At 41.5% G+C, this 18685-nt stretch overlaps 2 protein-coding genes across 3 annotated transcripts in view; one reads left to right on the top strand and one right to left on the bottom strand.

Annotated features, from left to right (window-relative positions):
* Positions 1-100: 100 nt before the first annotated feature.
* On the top strand, positions 101-5597 carry LOC119446155 (nuclear speckle splicing regulatory protein 1). Its single transcript, XM_037710512.2, has 6 exons — positions 101-146; positions 491-569; positions 745-810; positions 1295-1417; positions 3450-3657; positions 4412-5597. Exons 1-6 carry the CDS (start codon positions 130-132, stop codon positions 5122-5124), a joined length of 1206 nt encoding a protein of 401 aa, XP_037566440.1. The 5' UTR covers positions 101-129; the 3' UTR covers positions 5125-5597.
* Positions 5598-6027: 430 nt separating this feature from the next.
* Positions 6028-18685, bottom strand: part of LOC119446154 (ankyrin repeat domain-containing protein 27) — a 32367-nt gene continuing 19709 nt past the window's right edge. For both annotated transcript variants that reach the window (XM_037710510.2, XM_037710511.2), the window contains exons 15-18: positions 16263-16356; positions 13086-13293; positions 10947-10998; positions 6028-8645 (exon numbers count right to left, since the gene is read on the bottom strand). In XM_037710510.2, coding sequence (XP_037566438.2) covers positions 8591-8645; positions 10947-10998; positions 13086-13293; positions 16263-16356 — 409 coding nt within the window. In that variant the 3' untranslated portion in view covers positions 6028-8590. The remainder of the gene's footprint in view (positions 8646-10946; positions 10999-13085; positions 13294-16262; positions 16357-18685) is intronic.

The raw sequence follows: 18685 nt of genomic DNA, 5'->3' as shown, positions 1-18685 counted from the left end.
TGTACTAAATATGTTTTGCTTAATAAATTATGCTTACTGGCATATTGCACATTAATAAATGAGCCCTATTTTTTATATACTTTATTTCCGCAGTTGAGAAAAAAAAAGTAAGAAAGGAAAACTAGCAGCATGGCGGCTCCCAAGAAGTACGTCTTCTTTTCGTTGAGCGGAGAATTTCAACCAGCGCGTTTAATAACGCGAAATGCTTATATGTTGTGCTATGAAATGTTGAAAGCGATACTTACACCGGTGATCTCAGAAAAATACACGAACGCACCGCCCAGTGCACGCATTGTTTTCCCCCACTACTTCGCGTCGGATCCGAGTTTGCTCTATTTTAGAGCGCATGAACTTGCCCCTCGGCTTGCGAAAATTTAGCGAGATTGATTGATATTTACGTTCTGTAAAATGTTTTCGAGTGAAAGCTTCTGATGTGTTAGCCTGTGAAAATAGTGATATTAGCTGAATGCTTGTTTTCATGTGTCTTCAGATACGGGCTTATTTTGCCAAAGAAGGACAGACCTGCTCTTTCTTCAGCGTGTGTCTTCGGAGATGACAGCGACGATGAGGTGAGTTGCACGCAGTCAAATCGTTTTAGTAAGCGCAAGAGACCAGTTACAATGCGAGCCGCAGAACTTCTATGACATATCATTCGATCCTGGCGGCTGAATGATTACAAGCGTTTACGATGGCGTCTGTCCCGAGCGATGTTGATGTTTAATGCATATATTTCGCCTCTTGCAGCACGACAAGGCATCTATCGAAAAAACTATGCGAAAAGAGTCGATGCGCAACCTCAAGAAAATTCAGGTACTGTTATTGACCTGTGCTGTTCTTGCACTAACCTGAAAATAGCACCGAATTGTAAGCACTGAAATAATTAACTGACATCTTCTGAACCGAAATGCTCTTGGCGGATTTACCCCTCGGACGAATCCACATTTGCATGTTATTTATTGAAGTGAGCGGACATATTAGACAGCTGGTCAGTGAAGAAGTAATGCCTGACGTAGTTTACAAATACGCCATTTGTATGGGCCGACTGAACAACGTAGCTTTTCCACTGGCAGAACTAATAGGGGCGCTGCTTAAGTTGAATAATGTGTTTTATTACTTAAGCCATTTTCTACTAATTATAGTCTCTCATATACCTGAGATCATTCGCTTGAGTGATATAAAGAAATTGTGCTTGCCAATGCCCGTCATTTTGAGTAATGCTCATCTCAAGAGCATCCAGGCCAAGGATGTGCTAATACCTCATCATTTAGACAGCATGATTTGTTTTTATTTACAGACACAGCTTACTCTTAAGAAAGCAATGGAAGAAGACCCGTCAGTATTCGAATATGATGAAGTGTATGATGACTTGAAAAAGAACAAGGAGGAAAAGAAACAAGAAGTCACGAAGGACAGAAAGGTACAAATTTTGAAGCTAGGTTTTGTAAAGTTATGCTGTGTTATTTTTCTTTCCTTACTCTTCAACCAGCTTGTGTTGTATTATGTTGTTTATGAAAGCTCGTATAACTTCGGCTTTCATTGAACTTAACATAGATCTAAATATATTTAACTTGCACTTAAAAGTGAAACAGTGTGACAAAGTTGATACACTTGATACATCAGAATCATGATGATAGCCATGGTCTCTAATGCGCTTTCATGCTGCCAGTCAACAGCACTGCTATAACCATGACTTGTTCATGCACCTCATATACTGAAGGAATCAAATGAGAATGAAAGAAAGCTCACTCTCACACGCTTTAAGGACTAGTTTCCAAATCCACTGGATATTGCTGCAGTTGTCAGGTGCGCGGACACAAGGACGCATGCAATGCCTCGGTCTTGCCACTGTGGACACCTGTATAACTGTAGTGCTGTGGAGATTCTTAAACACTTGCTCCTCCAGTGCAGCACCTTAGTGGCACCGCAAGGAACTCTCGAGCTGTTACTGTGCTACGGCCAACAGCTCCGAGGCACTCCTTTAACAATGCGGTCCATCTTGCGCATGGAAGGCAGCTCGTAAAATGCTGTGATTTTCTCAGCCTTCATGAATTAAACAGTGCTGGTGTGTGGGGCCAGGTTTACAGACATTTCGCAAAGTGAGAGCATAAGTGAACTACGTTTTTTTATGTTGACTTGGTCGCATTTATTTATTTATTTATTCATTTATTTCTCTCTCTCTCTCTCTCTCTTTACTCTTTTCTTTACCACATTGTGCATTATGTAAATAGTTTCCTTCATCCTAGTCTGTCATCTCTCCCTGTCCCTTTCCCCCCCCACTGCTGACTGCCGTTGAGATTTGAATTCAATTCTGGGGTTTTACATGCCAAAACCACGATTTGATTTTGAGGCATGCTGTAGTGGGGACTCCGGATCAATTTTGATCACCAGGGGATCGTAACCCCCCCCCCCCCCCCCAATGCACGGGACATGGGAGTTTTTGCATTTCGCACCCATAGAAATACGGACGCCGCAGCCGGGATTTAATTCCGCGACCACGTGCTTAGCAGCGCAACACCATAGGCACTAAGCAATCATGGCGGGTCCGCCGTGCAGATGTCAGCAGATGTAGCTAGACAGTTACAGAGCAGTCGGCAGTAATTTTTACTTTCCTTTCTTGATTTAAAAAAAAATAAACAGACCCAATTACTACTGCATATTGCTGAATTTTCCAAGCCCCTGGTCTGTGACTCCCTCTTGTTTATGTTTTATGTCATTGCCATACTGTAAATATTTAAAAGGTTCTAGCTTCTGAGGACGGGGTTATCCAAGTTTTCAAATGTACTGTGAAACAGTACTATTATATTCTGGCCCTTTCATTTTCCTGAATATTGCCATTTGAATAGTTTGCTAAATTTAAAAGAAACCTAAGATAGCCAAGCATAAATTATGACACCACAGGCCAGAAACAATGGGAAGTTTAGTAGCCATGACTACACATGGTATGCTTGTTTTGTGAAATATGTTGACAGTGAAATTGTAAGGTCCTGCAGCATGTCGCATAATGCTGCACCAGTGGTTCTGTCTTGAATGTTACGCTACACTCGCAGTCAGTTCAACCCGCTGCAGTAGCATCGTGTTGCACTGCTAAGCTCGAGGTCGCGAGTTCAATTCTGGCCACGGCAACTGCATTTCGATAGGGGCGAAATGCAAATACGGCCATGTACTTAGATTTGTGTGAATGTTAAAGGAACCCCAGGTGGTCAAAATTTATCCGGAGTCCCCCACGATGGCGTGCCTCATAATGAGATCATGGTTCCGGCACAGAAAATCCCCAAATAATTTTTTTTTTCTCGCAGTCTGTTAAATAGGATATGCATCACACTGTGGGCTACACTCGGCTATCTAGCATTCCCTAACGTTCATCTACCCTGTGCAACTGCTGCATCTCCTGGCGTTGGACGACAGCATAGCAAATAACTACATTACCTCTTATGTTGCTCCTCATGCAGCCTCGGTACATTGAACAGCTACTTAAGTCGGCTGAACTGCGCAAGCGAGAAGGCGACCGCAGGACACAGCGAAAGATCCAGAAGGATCGTGAAACCGAGGGCGAGGCTTTTGGCGACAAGGAGGCATACGTCACATCGGCCTACAAGCGCAAAATGCAGGAAATGCAAGAGGAAGAAGAGCGTGAAATGCGGCGGGAACAATTGGACCGTGAGTACCATTGACTATTTTTTATGCCAAAGCGACAAACAACCAAGGGCTGATTGCACCAGGCGTAGACAGGGACGAGCACTTGACTTAAAGGTATCACTTGGCACAAATGTGCCCCAGCGGAAAATAGCGAAGCATGCGGGCAAAACCTTGCTACTGAAGCATGAAGGAAAACGAAAGTATTAAACATTCAAGAAACCAAGTTGCTTTTGTTTAAATATGTGTCAAAATGAGGATGCACTCAAGTCACAAGCCAGCATTCTCGTACGATATTTATCTCATCCGTGCTAAAAATTTTTCCTCCAAGCTAAGCTTTTCCCATAGAACATTCCTAATATTGCTTTAATATGAAATACTTGAAGCAACATCACTACTGTCACAACATTAATGATGAAAAAAGTGAAGTCCACTTTCAGAGTGTCGAAAATAAGGAAAGCTGTGAAAAAAAGAAAATGCTATATGGGGTGCTGTCTGGTGAGACTAATACAGAAATTAAAGGGCGGTCCACTGGATACTTGAGTATGACAACAGACGTGCAAGCTAATCCAACCTTAGCTATCACTTTACAGCATTTGTTGCACTGTATGGCAGCATGTATTCTACCTTAACCTCATGTTTACTGATATGACAGATGTGAACATGTTTGTAAAAATTTCACCTTGATGTATGATCTGCTTGTGTTGGTGGGACGAATAACATGATTGAAGTTTGACCACATTTCCACATTTGTATGTTTCTCTCTGTAATTGTGCAGAAATGATGGACGTCACAAAACAGAAAGACCTGAGTGGCTTCTACCGCCATCTGCTAAAGCAAGAAGTCGGGGAGGAGAGAATTCCACAAAACACTGACAAGCGTGTAGATTTGCCAGAGAAAGACGAGAAACACGGAATTTCGGAGAGTGCCGAAGAGCCTTCTCCAGCTGGTCGCTCTTCACCTGAAAACCGCAGAGCATCGTCATCGTCTAGCCGGCGTGACAGGGACAGTGCAGACGGCCAGCACAGCACACAGCAAGTTACTAGTGAAAAACGCAGTGAAAACATATCCAGGAAAGACAGAAGGGGCTACAGAACAAGGAAGATCAGCGATCCTTCCGAGGATGAGGGCTCTCCACCGCGTGATGAGCCTTCTGCGATTGAGGAGAATGTAGACAGAGACATAGATGCTGATAGCGATTTCGAGGTCGACTCGGAGGAATCTTCTGATGAAGATGAAAGCCAGGCCGCTTCGCAGAAAGAGAAAGGGAACACTTTGCTGCCAAGCAGTAAACGAGCAAAGGAAGACCAGTCAGAAGCCAGTGACGGGGACGAAGAAGACACGGCCAAGGAACCTGTCATCGAGAGAGACTGGACTGCCCTCTTCCGTAAGAGGACAGTTGGTGACAAGTTCGAAGCAGCACTTGCACGATACTTCGAACGGAAAGCAGAATTGGATGTCTACAGGGCAGCGCATGGTAGTGTCCAGTAGCACAAATCCAGTTTGAATTTGAGATTCAGCGGAGTCGGCTGAAGTGCTGTGTGATGCGTTTTGGAACTGGTGTTAACTTGCCGGCAGCTCTTGAAAACTGGCGCCGATCGTATTTCTGCAAGGTTCAGGAAAACAAAAGCAGCAGTGGCTCTCCACGACGAATTCTCTCAGTAGTGGTGACTCTTCAGTTGTTACTTTTGAAAGCTGCTGTCCTTGCAAGTGATTACACCCCCAGTGCTTTAGAAGTGCTGGCAGCAGCACTTGTACAGAAAATAAATGTGTGCGCTAATTATATGCTGACATATTTGAATAACTGTATAAAGTTGCTAGTGCCATCCAAAGTGCATTCAAGCGTGGTTATGGACGTGTGCATTGCGACAAGTCAAAGTATGCGAAAACAACAACAAATGTGTGCAATTTTACTATAAAATGTTCTGCTCTCAACTTAAGAATAAAGTGGAACATTATGTTGAGATGCTTACTGCAAGCAGTGTTCAAAAACGTGCTTCAAGTATGTGTACAACCAGAGTGCAACAAATGAAGGGACACTCAGCTCAAACAAGAAGACAAGCTAGCACCGCTCCTGAAAATCTCTGCGAATTTGTTCTCTGCCAAGAAAAGTCTTGATCGCATCGATGCCAGGGCACTTTCAATGGCAATCAATCTGAAGCTGGCAAAAAAAAATTTTTTTCTTACCATAAAAGGGACGATTGCTATAGTTTTATACTTTACATACGACATTTAAACTTCAAGCCCTTTAAAAAGCGGTATTAAATCATTTGCCATCAAATGGTGTTTAAGGTGTCCTGATTCATCTAAAAGCAAACTGGCACAGTGCTCATTGCACCAGAAATTTGTTATCGGCCAATACGGGAATAGTAGTACGAGGAAATGACACCACAGTCAATAACTATCATTTGTTTTATTTTCTACACTGAACAGTACATTTCAGAAAAGTTGTGAACGCTATATGACTGCAGCCACTGTCTACATGATATGTGTGAATTATTTATCAACATTTCTATGTCTGGCACATGTTAATTAAACCAGGGGTATTCAGTCTTGTCTTTCACAATGCCATCACATGTCAAACCATACACAACCCCCTAGGCAAGTTCTTTCCCTCTTTTTCTTTTGTTTTTACATGTCAGCACAAGCAAAAAGACACGCATCGAGTTACTAACACAATAACAGTGTTATGCATGAAGCTGCTGGGATTGTTTCTTTTGTGTTTACATTTAGCATGAAGCGCACAATCAAAGTGAAAGGCAGAACTGCAATCTGGAAGTGAGGCAGCAGATGTCAGAAAAACTTGAGTTTGGTTTCTGAGATGCATGATAATTTCAACTCAGTCTTCATTACTGTTCAGAGTGCAACTATACCGGATGGCTCCTTCTGAATGCCTCAATAGATCACTTTGTTTGCTCTTTAGAAGAAAGTGATGCTAGTGTCAACGCTGCACCTCTAGACCAGTACCTTCGCATCTGCTTGTTCTCTCTTGAGGGTTCCTAGAAGTTTTCCGACAACAGTTTGCTAAACACTGGACTGAAACAAGCCACAAAACACCAATGTGTTCAAGCACAAGGTGAGGTCAAGTACTCATTATGAACGAAGTATCAATGGTGCAATCTGTTTAGTGAAGGCCTTCAAAAAGTTACATTGGAAATCAAAACATGTCCCGCAATGCCGTTTTTCTTTTTTTATATATATAAAGCAGTTCACTGTTGCAGCTGCCACGTCAAGAATAACCATTCAATAACACAGTTAATGTTCGAGTGTGCACATCACATGACAATCAAATTCACTGTCCAGTTTTTTTTCACATTCAAGATATAGTACTTTCATGATGCTAGTTGAATAAGTCACATAACTAGCAGGTGTAGGACAGGAAGAAAAATCCTTCAAATACCAAATTTAATAACGGAACTAGTCATCTGGAAGGCTAGTATCAGCTTCATGAGAACCGTATGTACTTAATCTATGCGTGATAATGTTATCGTTACAATGATGAATTTTATCTTATTACATGGTCATATTTTTAACTGGCATCCAAGAAGCTTTCACAGACATAAGTCCATTCATAAGTATAAATACAATAAAATTTGAGTCTGAACATATTGTGTGCAAGTCACTTAACCTCTCACACTAGCAAACCTTAAACAAGCTCTCGAAATCACAGCTCTGTGCTCTGTAGATACACTATTGCTTCTTTCTTGAAGAGTAACACAATTTTTAAAAGTGCATCTGTAAACGTCACACAATTAAAACAGTAGGCATACATAGACATGTCATTGTAATATACATTCAAACAAGACACTGTTGACTCCACCAGTCACTCAAATTCACTCGGCAAATAGTACTAGTCTCTCACTTCAACCTGTCCAGTTGCAGTGTTGCAACATAGAAATGTAACTAGTGTCATTTTAGCTCATGTAGTAGCAACAGGAAACAAGATGAGTATAGTGTCAAATGCAAATGGATACCATATCTATTTGCGTGTACCATTACATGCTGTCTTGTAAAATCGCATGCGATGTCAGCCTCTCGGCATTGATGCACATGCATTTTCCCACTGTCAGTGTCACTAACGACTTTTCGGTCGCCACATCACCATGTCCAAAGGCATCTAAACGAGCATCCTATTGAAATACAAACCCCCATTTTAATTATATGGTAGCGTGCAAAGCAACAAGCAATCCGACTCATTCCTCTGCACAAGTGCTACTAACAAGTTTCCAGTACCGCAGTGTCCAAATGCATCCAACAAACAGTTTATCTTATTAGAATGAAAACTTGTTTGATTTGCCAGCCTGTTGAACACTGTTGAGATTTTGTCACAGCCCGCACGTGACGTTGCGACTGATAAGGTGTAACATATCAACAGTTCAACTTGTTTCGAAGGGGTGTGCGTTCTTGGTGCAAAAGAAAGAGAAAAAAAAAACTGAAAGCAGAACATTTTTTCCAACAGTATACTTTGTAAATTTATGAAATGACAAAGTCAACGTAGTCCGCAAATCACAGGTTGGGACGGCAGGTCAACAACACGATTTCACACCACTCCAGGCAAAATTTTTATCACAATGCACTGCAGACATATACCTATTTCATGCAATGCACACTCGCAGCGGGATGAAACAGTGGCCTCTGGTTTCTGACATTTGTCATCACACATAACCAGTGTGGTTTGCGTGTACGTTGTGAAAATTCGTTATGCTGCAGCCATTGTTGAGCATGGCGCAGTAGTCTCGGCAATACATTTACTCTATAAAAACACAAGCTGTAGAATTGTTCAGTGTAAAACAAAAAAAAAATTCTTTGTACATCTAACTGAAGGGTTGTTTGCACATCGCAGGTAAATGTTGCAGCGCAATATACAGAAACATGCCGCGAACGCATTGCGACCCAAAAAGTTTGTAAGATACAATGTATAACGCAGAGTTTGGCCAGTGGTGACCTGAAATATATCTTAGAGCTTTCCATAGGTGACGCCAAGCGAGTCCTGAAGTCCTGAAAGAAAGTCCCTGCATACAAAAGGAGAGAAGGAAAAAATGTCTAAAACATTGTGGGCCAGGGCAACCAGTTCTGCTTATTATAAGCAGAGCTTGCCCCTTTCGAAGTTTATTAAAGGACACTAATGAAAAAACTGATCTGTGCTGTATTAATAAACTACGCTTCTAAACCAAAAAGCAACTCTTTTCTTTCTTCACAGGAGACTTGATAGGCCAGAAAAGAAGCAATGAAAGACTGGTGGTGTCATGGATTCTCGTGGTGTCTGCTCAGGCCTATTTTTTGATTGGGAGAGAGAGATTGCATTGCACTCTAGAAGAGCCAAAGAGTAGCTCTGACGGTTTTGGGAATCTGAACTTATTCACAATGGCCCAAATAAAAAAAGATACAGTACTCTGATATCCACGTCATCACACTATGTGCGGGGCTTCCGGCACGAAATCTAATAAATAGAACTTTTACATTCATTCACTCTTCTAATAAACAACCTTTTACCTGAATTATTGAAAATAGTTTTCCCTTTTTAGTGTCCATTTAACTCAGCACAAAGATGCAGAAATGTTTGGTAACTGTCAGGTACGGCATTCATTTATTACTTTATAAGGTAGGTAAGCATAAAGTGAGCAGTTGGCATACTAAGGATTAAAAATCCACAGTGGAAAACAACCAATACGGTAGACTTCCGTAAATTTGACTCCGCTTATATTGATTTTTCAGTTAGTTCGACCTTGGCCCATACATTTTGGTCCATACAAATGGGTTTGATCTTGGCCCATACATTTGTATGGGCTAAATCTTTCATTATTTACATCATGAAATTGGCCCTCAAATAATTAAAACCTGACTGGTCAGCACACATTCATCTGACCCCAATGGCTGCACTGCCCATTTTGGTGGCACTGAAGGACGGACAGTGAATGTGTATGCAACATAAGTTATTTCCTGCTAAAAATTATTGTCAGCCTGCCTTTGGCAGATTTTTGAAGCAAGAACAGATATTAAACTGAAAACACATTTGAAGGATCAGCAACACTGTAGCATCAGAGAAAACATCATTGGCACTGCCATCAAAAGATTGGGCAAAAGAAGTTTTGGCATAACAGAGCGACAACAATGTGCCACTTTCAGACTTTAATTATGAAAGCTCATTTAAAAGATATGTTATTTAAGTGAAATGCTAGCAGCAACGGAGTTGCATCACACATTTATGGCACTCCCGAGACTTGAGTGCATCGCAGGATTAAATGGCGCAGGTGTGGGCTTCCATTTGCAATTTTAGCAGTTGTTTGAGAAATGCAGAATATGAAATGCAATGGATCGCAAGGAGGGAAAAGTGTCACGTTTATTTACAGACAGTCAATAAAAAGCTCTTGGCAATGATGCACATTAAGGGTAAATGAATTTTCATTCTGTGAAAGTAAACTCTCCAGGATTCATATTGTTTTTGATAGCCAGAATCGGATGCATGCTAAATGTTATAGGTTAAAAAGTTGCACATTAGATTTGTGGGTGCATTATAGTTAGGTAAATACTGCCAAATTAAGCAGCAGTGAGTATGGACGTTTTTTCTGCCTCTTTTAATTGAACCTGCTGGATAATTCCATCAATTTTTTAGGTCCTGTCAAGGCTGAATTAAAAGAAAGCAACTGTATAAAGCAAAATAGTAAAATGAATACAAGTTCAGACATTCCAATACAAGATATTAATGCACAAGAAAAAGAAGAAAAAGAAAACAAAAAGCAGTGTGCCTTTATATTTACAAGGAATAAACATTGGAAGTAATACGCGCGAGTTAATTGACATAAAACACAAACAGTCAACGTGCATGTCACTTGTAAAATTCTTCAGTTTCTATTGTTTTGTTTTGTTTTTTTACCCTAGTGCAGTCTGAGCTTTAATATATAGTAGACAAAATTTTTTACAAGGCGAGAGTTCCACGAAAAAGCTGAATTTCCAAGCTTTTTTAGTTTAGTCACTGCACTAGTGACAACTTACGCAGCAGCAGTGCATTTGAGTGAGGCCATGAGTCAGCAAACAAACCCCTAGTACTTGCAACGAAGTGTGTGAGGACTCGCCTACACAGCTTCGCTTCGTGTATCAGTTGCTCAGATGGCATACGTCTGTGAATGTTTTTTCCTTTTTTCTTTTTCTTTTTTTTCCGCTTTCCACCTTCGTCAAAGTGCATCTACCGCAGCCCAAAGTCAAACCTGTGGCCTCAAGATCAGCAGGGGAATGTCACAGCCATTGCACCACCACAATGGGTTCGTCCCCCTGGTGTGGGCAATAAGAATGCAGTGTTAAGACGCAGCACGTACCCAATGCTGGCCTTGCTATTTTCATCGCCGTTCTTGAACAGTTCTTGGAGCTCTGCACAGGAATGAGAAAAACAAAGCAAACTTCCTTTCAAGCACACTCACACCTCCAGCAAGCCATCACTTTAGAAAAGCTCTAGCTGAATGTGACCTGAGCTTGTTAGAAACATAAAGAACAGGGTGTGGAGTGGAATGATTTTACACTGGTTCAGGGACCATTAGCGTGTAACCAATACCACCACTTTCCAGTTCAGCCCAGTGCAACAGCTGTGTGAGCACGTAGAATGGCAGCAAAATTATTTGCAAAATTTTCTGCATATTAAGCTGTTCATAATGTAGAAAAATAAGGTATTCTCAGGATTAATGCCAAAACAGCTATTCATTGTGCACACCTCTGTAAGCATTCACAACTTCCTGTATTCTTCTTTTTCTTCCTGTGCCAATTCTTGGTTTGTTTCAGAGGAAACATTTCAGTTCTGTCTCAGTTCCAAGGTACAAAAATAAAAGGTTCACAGCAGTTCACACAGGCTTATGCTCGTACATTAAATTGAAATGCTTCTGTTTGTATTTTTTAAGGTAACACTCGCTCTCGTGGCGAACATGGCTACCAGCAGGGTTATCGCTAGAAGCCGGATCTTTAGGCAATAAAAAAGCGCATTTTAGGCACCAAAAATAGGCAGGCAAAACAACGTTTTAGGCCTCCAACGTCGTAAATATAGGCACAATAAATTTTTACATAAATGCAAATAATTTCAAACCAAGGCGTGCGCGGCCTATATCTACAATAGGAAAACAATAAATGTTATTGTCTACGATGGCACAAAGGCGCCAACAGTTGAACATAGCCGTGCAATTGTCCCATAAAACTGCTGAACTAATGACGATCAATTGGCTTAATTCAATAAGGACACTGCTCATATTTATGTTCAACGCCACTGTACTTGAGCGTTGCATATAGTGAAACAGGCATGAAAATGAATACTTGAAAGCTGGGAATACTGATTAAAAAAGGCGATACTTTATGTCTGCCTGACGCAATTAAATTAAGACACAACAAAAACAGGCAAATAACAAATGCAAGAGAGACTATGATTCATTAAGAAATTAGCATGTTTTTGCATGAGGACTGTTAGGTACAGCTCTTGGCGATGTTCTCATATACAATGACATTATCCGAATTGTACTGGCAAGACGTCCCAACACTGCCAAATACACTTCCGCCCATTAGAAGTGCACATGTATGAAGAAATCTGTTTGGAGAGCATGCCGAACGTAGTCTAAAAATCATTGTGAAGATTGTGGAAACAATAGCAAACTACCACCATCTCCAGATTTTTGGATTCAAAATTGTGCGTCTTGTCACTGAGTTCTTCAGTTACCTCTGATCTCATATGCTGAGAAGGAACGCCCGACTGCGGTGAACACCTTAAAAACTAAATTACAAACAAAACAAAAGCCGCGTGCACATCACATTTTCTTTCTTCTTTTCCTCTTCACTCTCCTTTCCCCTGACGGCTCTCTGCGGTTTCGCATTCGCCAACCGCTCGTGCAATGTCAGCTCGGCGGCGTATGCTGGCCGGCGCGTCCCATTTCAATGCTGCTAGCAGTTGTTTTCCGAGAGTTGGTTGAACTAAAGGGCTAGGTTGAACCCCATAGAGTTCCGAACAGTCAATGTTGCCCGGTAACATAAATAACAGTCTCTAACTGCACTCGAAAGCGAAACTTGAGGCTAAATAGTGTTCATATAGGTGCTGATATTGAAATAGGCATTTATAGGCATTTATAGGCATTTAGGCACAAACGCCAAAATAGGCATTTATAGGCACTATAAAAACACTATAAAAGCCCTTCTTAACCTCTAATTCATGCTCATACATCAAAGTGGGGCGATAGAAGCGCAAGGAACAAAAAAGGCATTTGCCTAAAATCTGGTCTCTAGTTAACGCACACTGTTAAACAGACAATTTCAACAAACTGGAGGCTCTCAAACATGCACCTAAATTTAATTACACCAATAATCTGCATTCCACCCCCACTGGAATGCAGCTGCTGTGTCTGGGATTCGAAGCCATTACCTCGTGCTCATCAACAGAATGTCACAACCACGACAGGTAAGCAGAGGACGACCACAGTGGACTGTACCTTCAGTTTCCCTCTGATGGAACTCCGAAGTGGAGGCCTCTATAAGTTTGGCCGCTTGCTCTAGCTGCCTGTCGATGGGACGACTTTTTGGTGCCGCCACTGCAGTCCTTGTGACTTCATCTCCACTGCTACTACTGCCATCATTTTTCGTTTTCTTCTCAGATATTTGAAGCCTGGCAGTAACTTGCATCAGTTCTGTCGGCGTTATCTAGAGAAAAACATTTAACATTATGTCAATTTCATGTAGAGGTTAATGTCAATGTGAACGTTTCTATGTTGTGACTACCCCCATCCTATGCACTTTCAATGAGTATGCAGTAACAATGTTTAGATGATATTACAGTGCTTTGATGACAACTGAAAGCGTTTAACTGGCATACGTAATACAGGTGCTCACAAAGGCAAAGTAGAAACTTTTCTTTTTTTCTTCTTTTAATCTCACTTCAAGTTGTGACACATAATCATCATCAGCCTATATTTATGTCCACTGCAGGACGAAGGCCTCTCCCTGCGATCTCCAATTACTCCTGTCTTGTGCTAGCGTATTCCAACTTCCGCCTGCGAATTTCCTAACTTCATCATCCCACCTGACTTTCTGCCGTCCTCGACTGCGTTTCCCTTCTCTTGGTATCCATTCTGTAACCCTAATGGTCCACCGGTTATCCATCCTACACATTACATGGCCTGCCCAGCTTCATTTCTTCCTCTTAATGTCAATTAGAATATCGGCTATCCCCATTTGCTCTCTGATCCACACCGCTTTCTTCCCGTCTCTTAACGTTAGGCCTAACATTTTTCGTTCCATCGCTCTTTGTGCGGTCCTTAACTTGTCCTCGAGCGTCTTTGTTAACCTCCAAGTTTCTGCCCCATATGTTAGCACCGGTAGAATGCAATGATTGTACACTTTTCTTTTCAATGACAGTGGTAAGCTCCCAGTCAGGATTTCACAATGTCTGCCGTATGCACTGCCAACCCAATTTTATTCTTCTGTAAATTTCCTTCTCATGATAAGGGTCCCCTGTGAGTAATTGATCTAGATAAGAATACTCCTTTACAGACTCTAGAGGCTGACTGGCGATTCTGAATTCTTGTTCCCTTGTCAGGCTATTGAACATTATCTTTGTCTTCTGCATATTAATCTTAAACCCAACTCTTACACTTTCTCGGCTAAGGTCCTCAATCATATGCTGTAATTCGTCCCCATTGTTGCTGAATAGGACAATGTCATCTGCAAACCGAAGGTTGCTGATATATTCACCGTTGATCCTCACTCCTATGCCTTCCCAGTCCAAGAATCTAGAGCTGTTCATTGATTGCTTTTTTTTAGGGGCGAAGCTCCTTAGGGTGTGGGTCCGTCCCTCCTCTGTAGTAGTAGTCGTCGTAGTCGTCGTAGTAGGTAGCCACGTCTACTTTTATGAGAAAAAAAAATTCCGAGAGTTGTGGCCGTAGCGGAATCGAACCAGGGACCCCTCGCTTCTGAACGCGTGGCGCTAACCACTACGCCACGAAGCGCACATGGATAGACGCACCCCGATGGCAATAAATACCCAACATTAACGAAAGACTGCGCGTTTCTAACGCGTTTGTGCTAGCGCGTTACGGCCCGTGCAAGAAGCTGGTGTAAGACGCTGTAGGCCTCCGCCTTACCCCCGTATTCATAAACGCTGATGGCGTCGGCAAACGCGGTGCACGTTCCGGCATGTGTAAACGGCTGCGTAAGACGCTGTGGCCTCTTCCCCTTAGAGTACTGCACGTTTCTAATGCGTTTGTGCTAGCGTCCCCTTAAGCGGGAGATGGTGCAATTATAATGAAGGGCGCTGTTATAAAATAGGAATGACGTCACATATGGCGCGTGTCATTGGTGGAAGTCAATCGTTCGATTTAGTGCGGCGAGACTGGGCGAATTACACGGAAGATTCACGGTTTACCGATGATTCCCTCCGGAGCTTCGCCCACTCATCATCATTCACCCCGTGGATATGCGGTGTTTTTTCCCTTGTAAATTCAACATTTCTATCCTGGGCTTAAGCTTCTTTTACAAATACCCTGCCATATGTGCATTTAGAGCAAACACTGTGTGGTGACTTCTCGTTCGTTCTTATCAATTTTCACTCTCTAATGTATCTGTATCTTGTGCCACTAAGAAACATGGAATAGACTTACTGCATGAATAAACTGACACACAAAATAAATGCAAGGAGTCATTTTACCAATGGCACATCACCATCTAAACGGCGTGCCATGCAAAGTGACATTATGCAAAAGCACCGATGAAAGTAGGCACATGTCTGTACTTAGCTTGTTTAGTACCAGTGCACTTACACAAAGAGTAGTTAATACAGAGACATCTGTAGCTCTGAGCTTCCCTATTCAAATAACTTAATGTAAAATGTTGTTATCAGGGTCTCTGAGCTATTGTGAACAAATAGAAGTAGTCAAACAAGTAACACATTAAACGCAAGAATTCTGTCATCTGACCACTGCAGGACTGATTTGAACAAACTTTGTTGCATATATATAAAAAACCTGAATGCTGAAAACTCCTGAATCCTGAAAACTCCTGAATGCTGATGCTTTATTTTGGTCCTTCAATATATATAGATATTTTAATATTCAGGCATATGAAGCATCAACTCTAAAAGCCTATAACTTGCAATGAAAACAGACAAATCGCAATACTCTAAGCTGCATCAGGTAGGACAACAAAAGGGGACAAAATGAATACAAGATTATGAAATATAACACATAATTTGTAGATAGAAATTTTTGCAAAACTTGCATCAATGAAGCAACTGTTCTGCATAAACTGTACATTGATACATTCGTCAGCTTTGAATGCTCAAATAATGTGGTTTACAGAACTGATAAATGTTTTTCATGCACAGCGAGCTTATAAACTTAGCACTAGGATTAGTGGCCCTTTCTTTTTTTTTTTCTTTTTTCAATTCACGAACTTTATCTCTCTCGTTCTTGATGCCCCAAATCAATATTTTGACTCGCACAGATGGCAGAACTCAAATTTTTCTTTTAAATGCAACAAACTTTATTTGTACAAACCAGTTCAGCAGGTGCCACATGTGAGAATCTGTACATTTCACGCATATTTGATTAGAGAAACTGAGTGCGCCCTTAGATAAAGTTTCCCTCTTTATATAGCATATGCGGCAAGTTCCATACCTCTCGCCTCATGCCTGTGTGTGACGGCTGCAGATGTGAAGTGTCCTGCAACCTTAGAAACTCCTTAGCAGCTTGGAAGGTAACCAGGGTGTACCTGAATGAAAGACACACAAGTCGATGACAAAAGTGAAACTTTAAAAACTATTGGAAAGGCACTTATTTTTATCGGCACAGACAATGAGGGGTGTTGACACCATAAACTTTGCAGTGTGCTAAATGCTTGTAGCAGAACTGAAATAGTTAGCAATTTTAAAGTGACAGTGAACAGGCTGAACAATTCACTGCAGCAAAATTTTCCATAGCATAAAACGTATTGGTAATGGTAGTGTAGCTACAGAGAAAGGTTAGCGCTGGACTTTGTGTGCAATATGAGAGTGGGTGCATGAAAAATAGCTAGTAAGAATGCATGTTTTCCATACTGAAACTGAAAGAGGCATCATCATTACAGCTTGCCAGAACTGATGTAGAACCCAGACTCAGTCTGACCTGAACTGACCATGCAGCTTCTCGCAGCTTCACATGTATAGTGTATTTTTGCCCTCAATGCTCTTCGGCACTGGAGGCCTTCAGAAATTTTGCATGTGTGACAGTGATGTTTCAGCACCAGTTTTGTATTTGTGTGCATGATGATGATGATGATGACCTTTTCTTTGGCGCATACCCACTCACGGGGATCGGCCAAGAGTCGGGCAGATTTTATATACGTGCTAAGTGAATAAATTTAGCAAATGTCTAATTTTGGTAAATATAATAAAGCGAATAAATTCTAATACAATTCAGTGGACAATAAATATATAAAAAGTAGGCATACTAGTACAAGAGGGAATAAGGTAATGATAAATGGATTAATATGATTAACAATGGAACCGGTTTGCATGAGTGTGTGTGTTCACGGTAGAAGAAGAAGCCAGAAGCCACTAGGCCACTAAGGCCAGCAAAGAGAGTGGTTGCAGAGGCCACGGCTATGAGGGGGATATTTTTAATGAGCACCCAAGAACTGCCCTGCAAATGCTGCGAGAACTCGGTGTCAGCAAAAATTCCACGAAAAGTGTAAAACTGATTGCTAACAGCAAACAACAGTGGACAGGAAAGTGAACCAGCACTGCATCTACGAGCGGGATTTTATTGACGACTGCTTGGCTGCTAAGGGGCGAGCAGTCACACCACCACTTTCCCTGCGATGTGAACGCATAAAGAGTGATTGTGAACAGCAGATGGAACAGTAACTTGAATGAGATCATACGTTCCCGATTCTCTCTCTTTATTTAGCCACATAACTACCCTTTTCTGGAAAGAAATGTAAAAAGTTTATTTCCCGTTATTTAGCTGTCACCTAACCATTTCGTCTTAAAGGCTCGTCTGGGAGAACAGGAAACCAACGTGAACCAGTGTATCATGACATTGTGAAGCAACTATCTCCTGAGTACTGAAACCGAAAATGGTTTGTAGAAACAAGTATTCTTGTATAATTATTAATTAATTATTCTTTAGTGTGCTCCGACGCTCGTCAGTCTTTCTAAGGGGACTTATAGGGAGTGTTTGGACCGTCGTCTAACGCACGATGAGTCATAAATGTCCTATCAGCACTCTTTAGCCTGAGTTATTACAGGAAAAAAAAAAAAACTTTTCAATTGCACTTAAAAATACTTTGTGAGAACAGAGCATCCAATATATTTTCATACCCATTGCTACCTCTGCACAAAATCGGTGGGCTATTTATGAAATACTGAAATGGGTGCCTAGCACGAAATAATAATTCACACATTTGCACGCTGCACTAACACGGAATTGGCAGGCTAACCATTTGGCATTTTATGGCAGCCTGTAAAATAACCAGTATTACAAAGATGACTGCACGATGAGTAACACGAGAACAAGGTGAGAGCAGAAGCCAACGTTTCGACAGGTGGACTCTTCTTCAAGGCGACTTGTCCACTTGTCAAAACGTTGGCTCCTGCTCTCACCTTGTTCTCGTGTTACTCATCGTCTTGAATCGCCATCTCCCGCATTGCCCTTGCTTTCCAAAGCTGACTGCAATTTTTTAAATTTGAATGGATGCAGCTCTCTTGTTGGAAACAATGTGAGCACAGCATTGTTTTCCGAGTCATACACGGTGACACACCAACATGTTCTTGCTGGATAACTACACATCGTATCCAAAAAGGCTTTGCCTGTGCATCGTTCGTATTTAGCAGCTCAGATTCAGTATGTTGGAAATTCGCAACAGGCTAGAAAAGGGTTAACAAACTGTGCTCAAGCGACATTTTGTTGCAATTGGCCTTTAAGCCACCGTGCAGGTAAACTTAGGCCAAACATTCTTATACTGCCTATACATGTTCTCATCAGAAGACTGAATTAGTCAAAGCATTCAACTAACACTGAATGTCATCAGTTCACCCCCGGTACATGAAATTGACCAAAAT

The sequence above is a fragment of the Dermacentor silvarum genome, chromosome 3 (genome assembly GCF_013339745.2).
Source record: "Dermacentor silvarum isolate Dsil-2018 chromosome 3, BIME_Dsil_1.4, whole genome shotgun sequence".
NCBI lineage: Eukaryota > Metazoa > Arthropoda > Arachnida > Ixodida > Ixodidae > Dermacentor > Dermacentor silvarum.
Note: the sequence above shows the minus strand (reverse complement) of the source record. Positions and strands in the feature narration are given on the sequence as shown.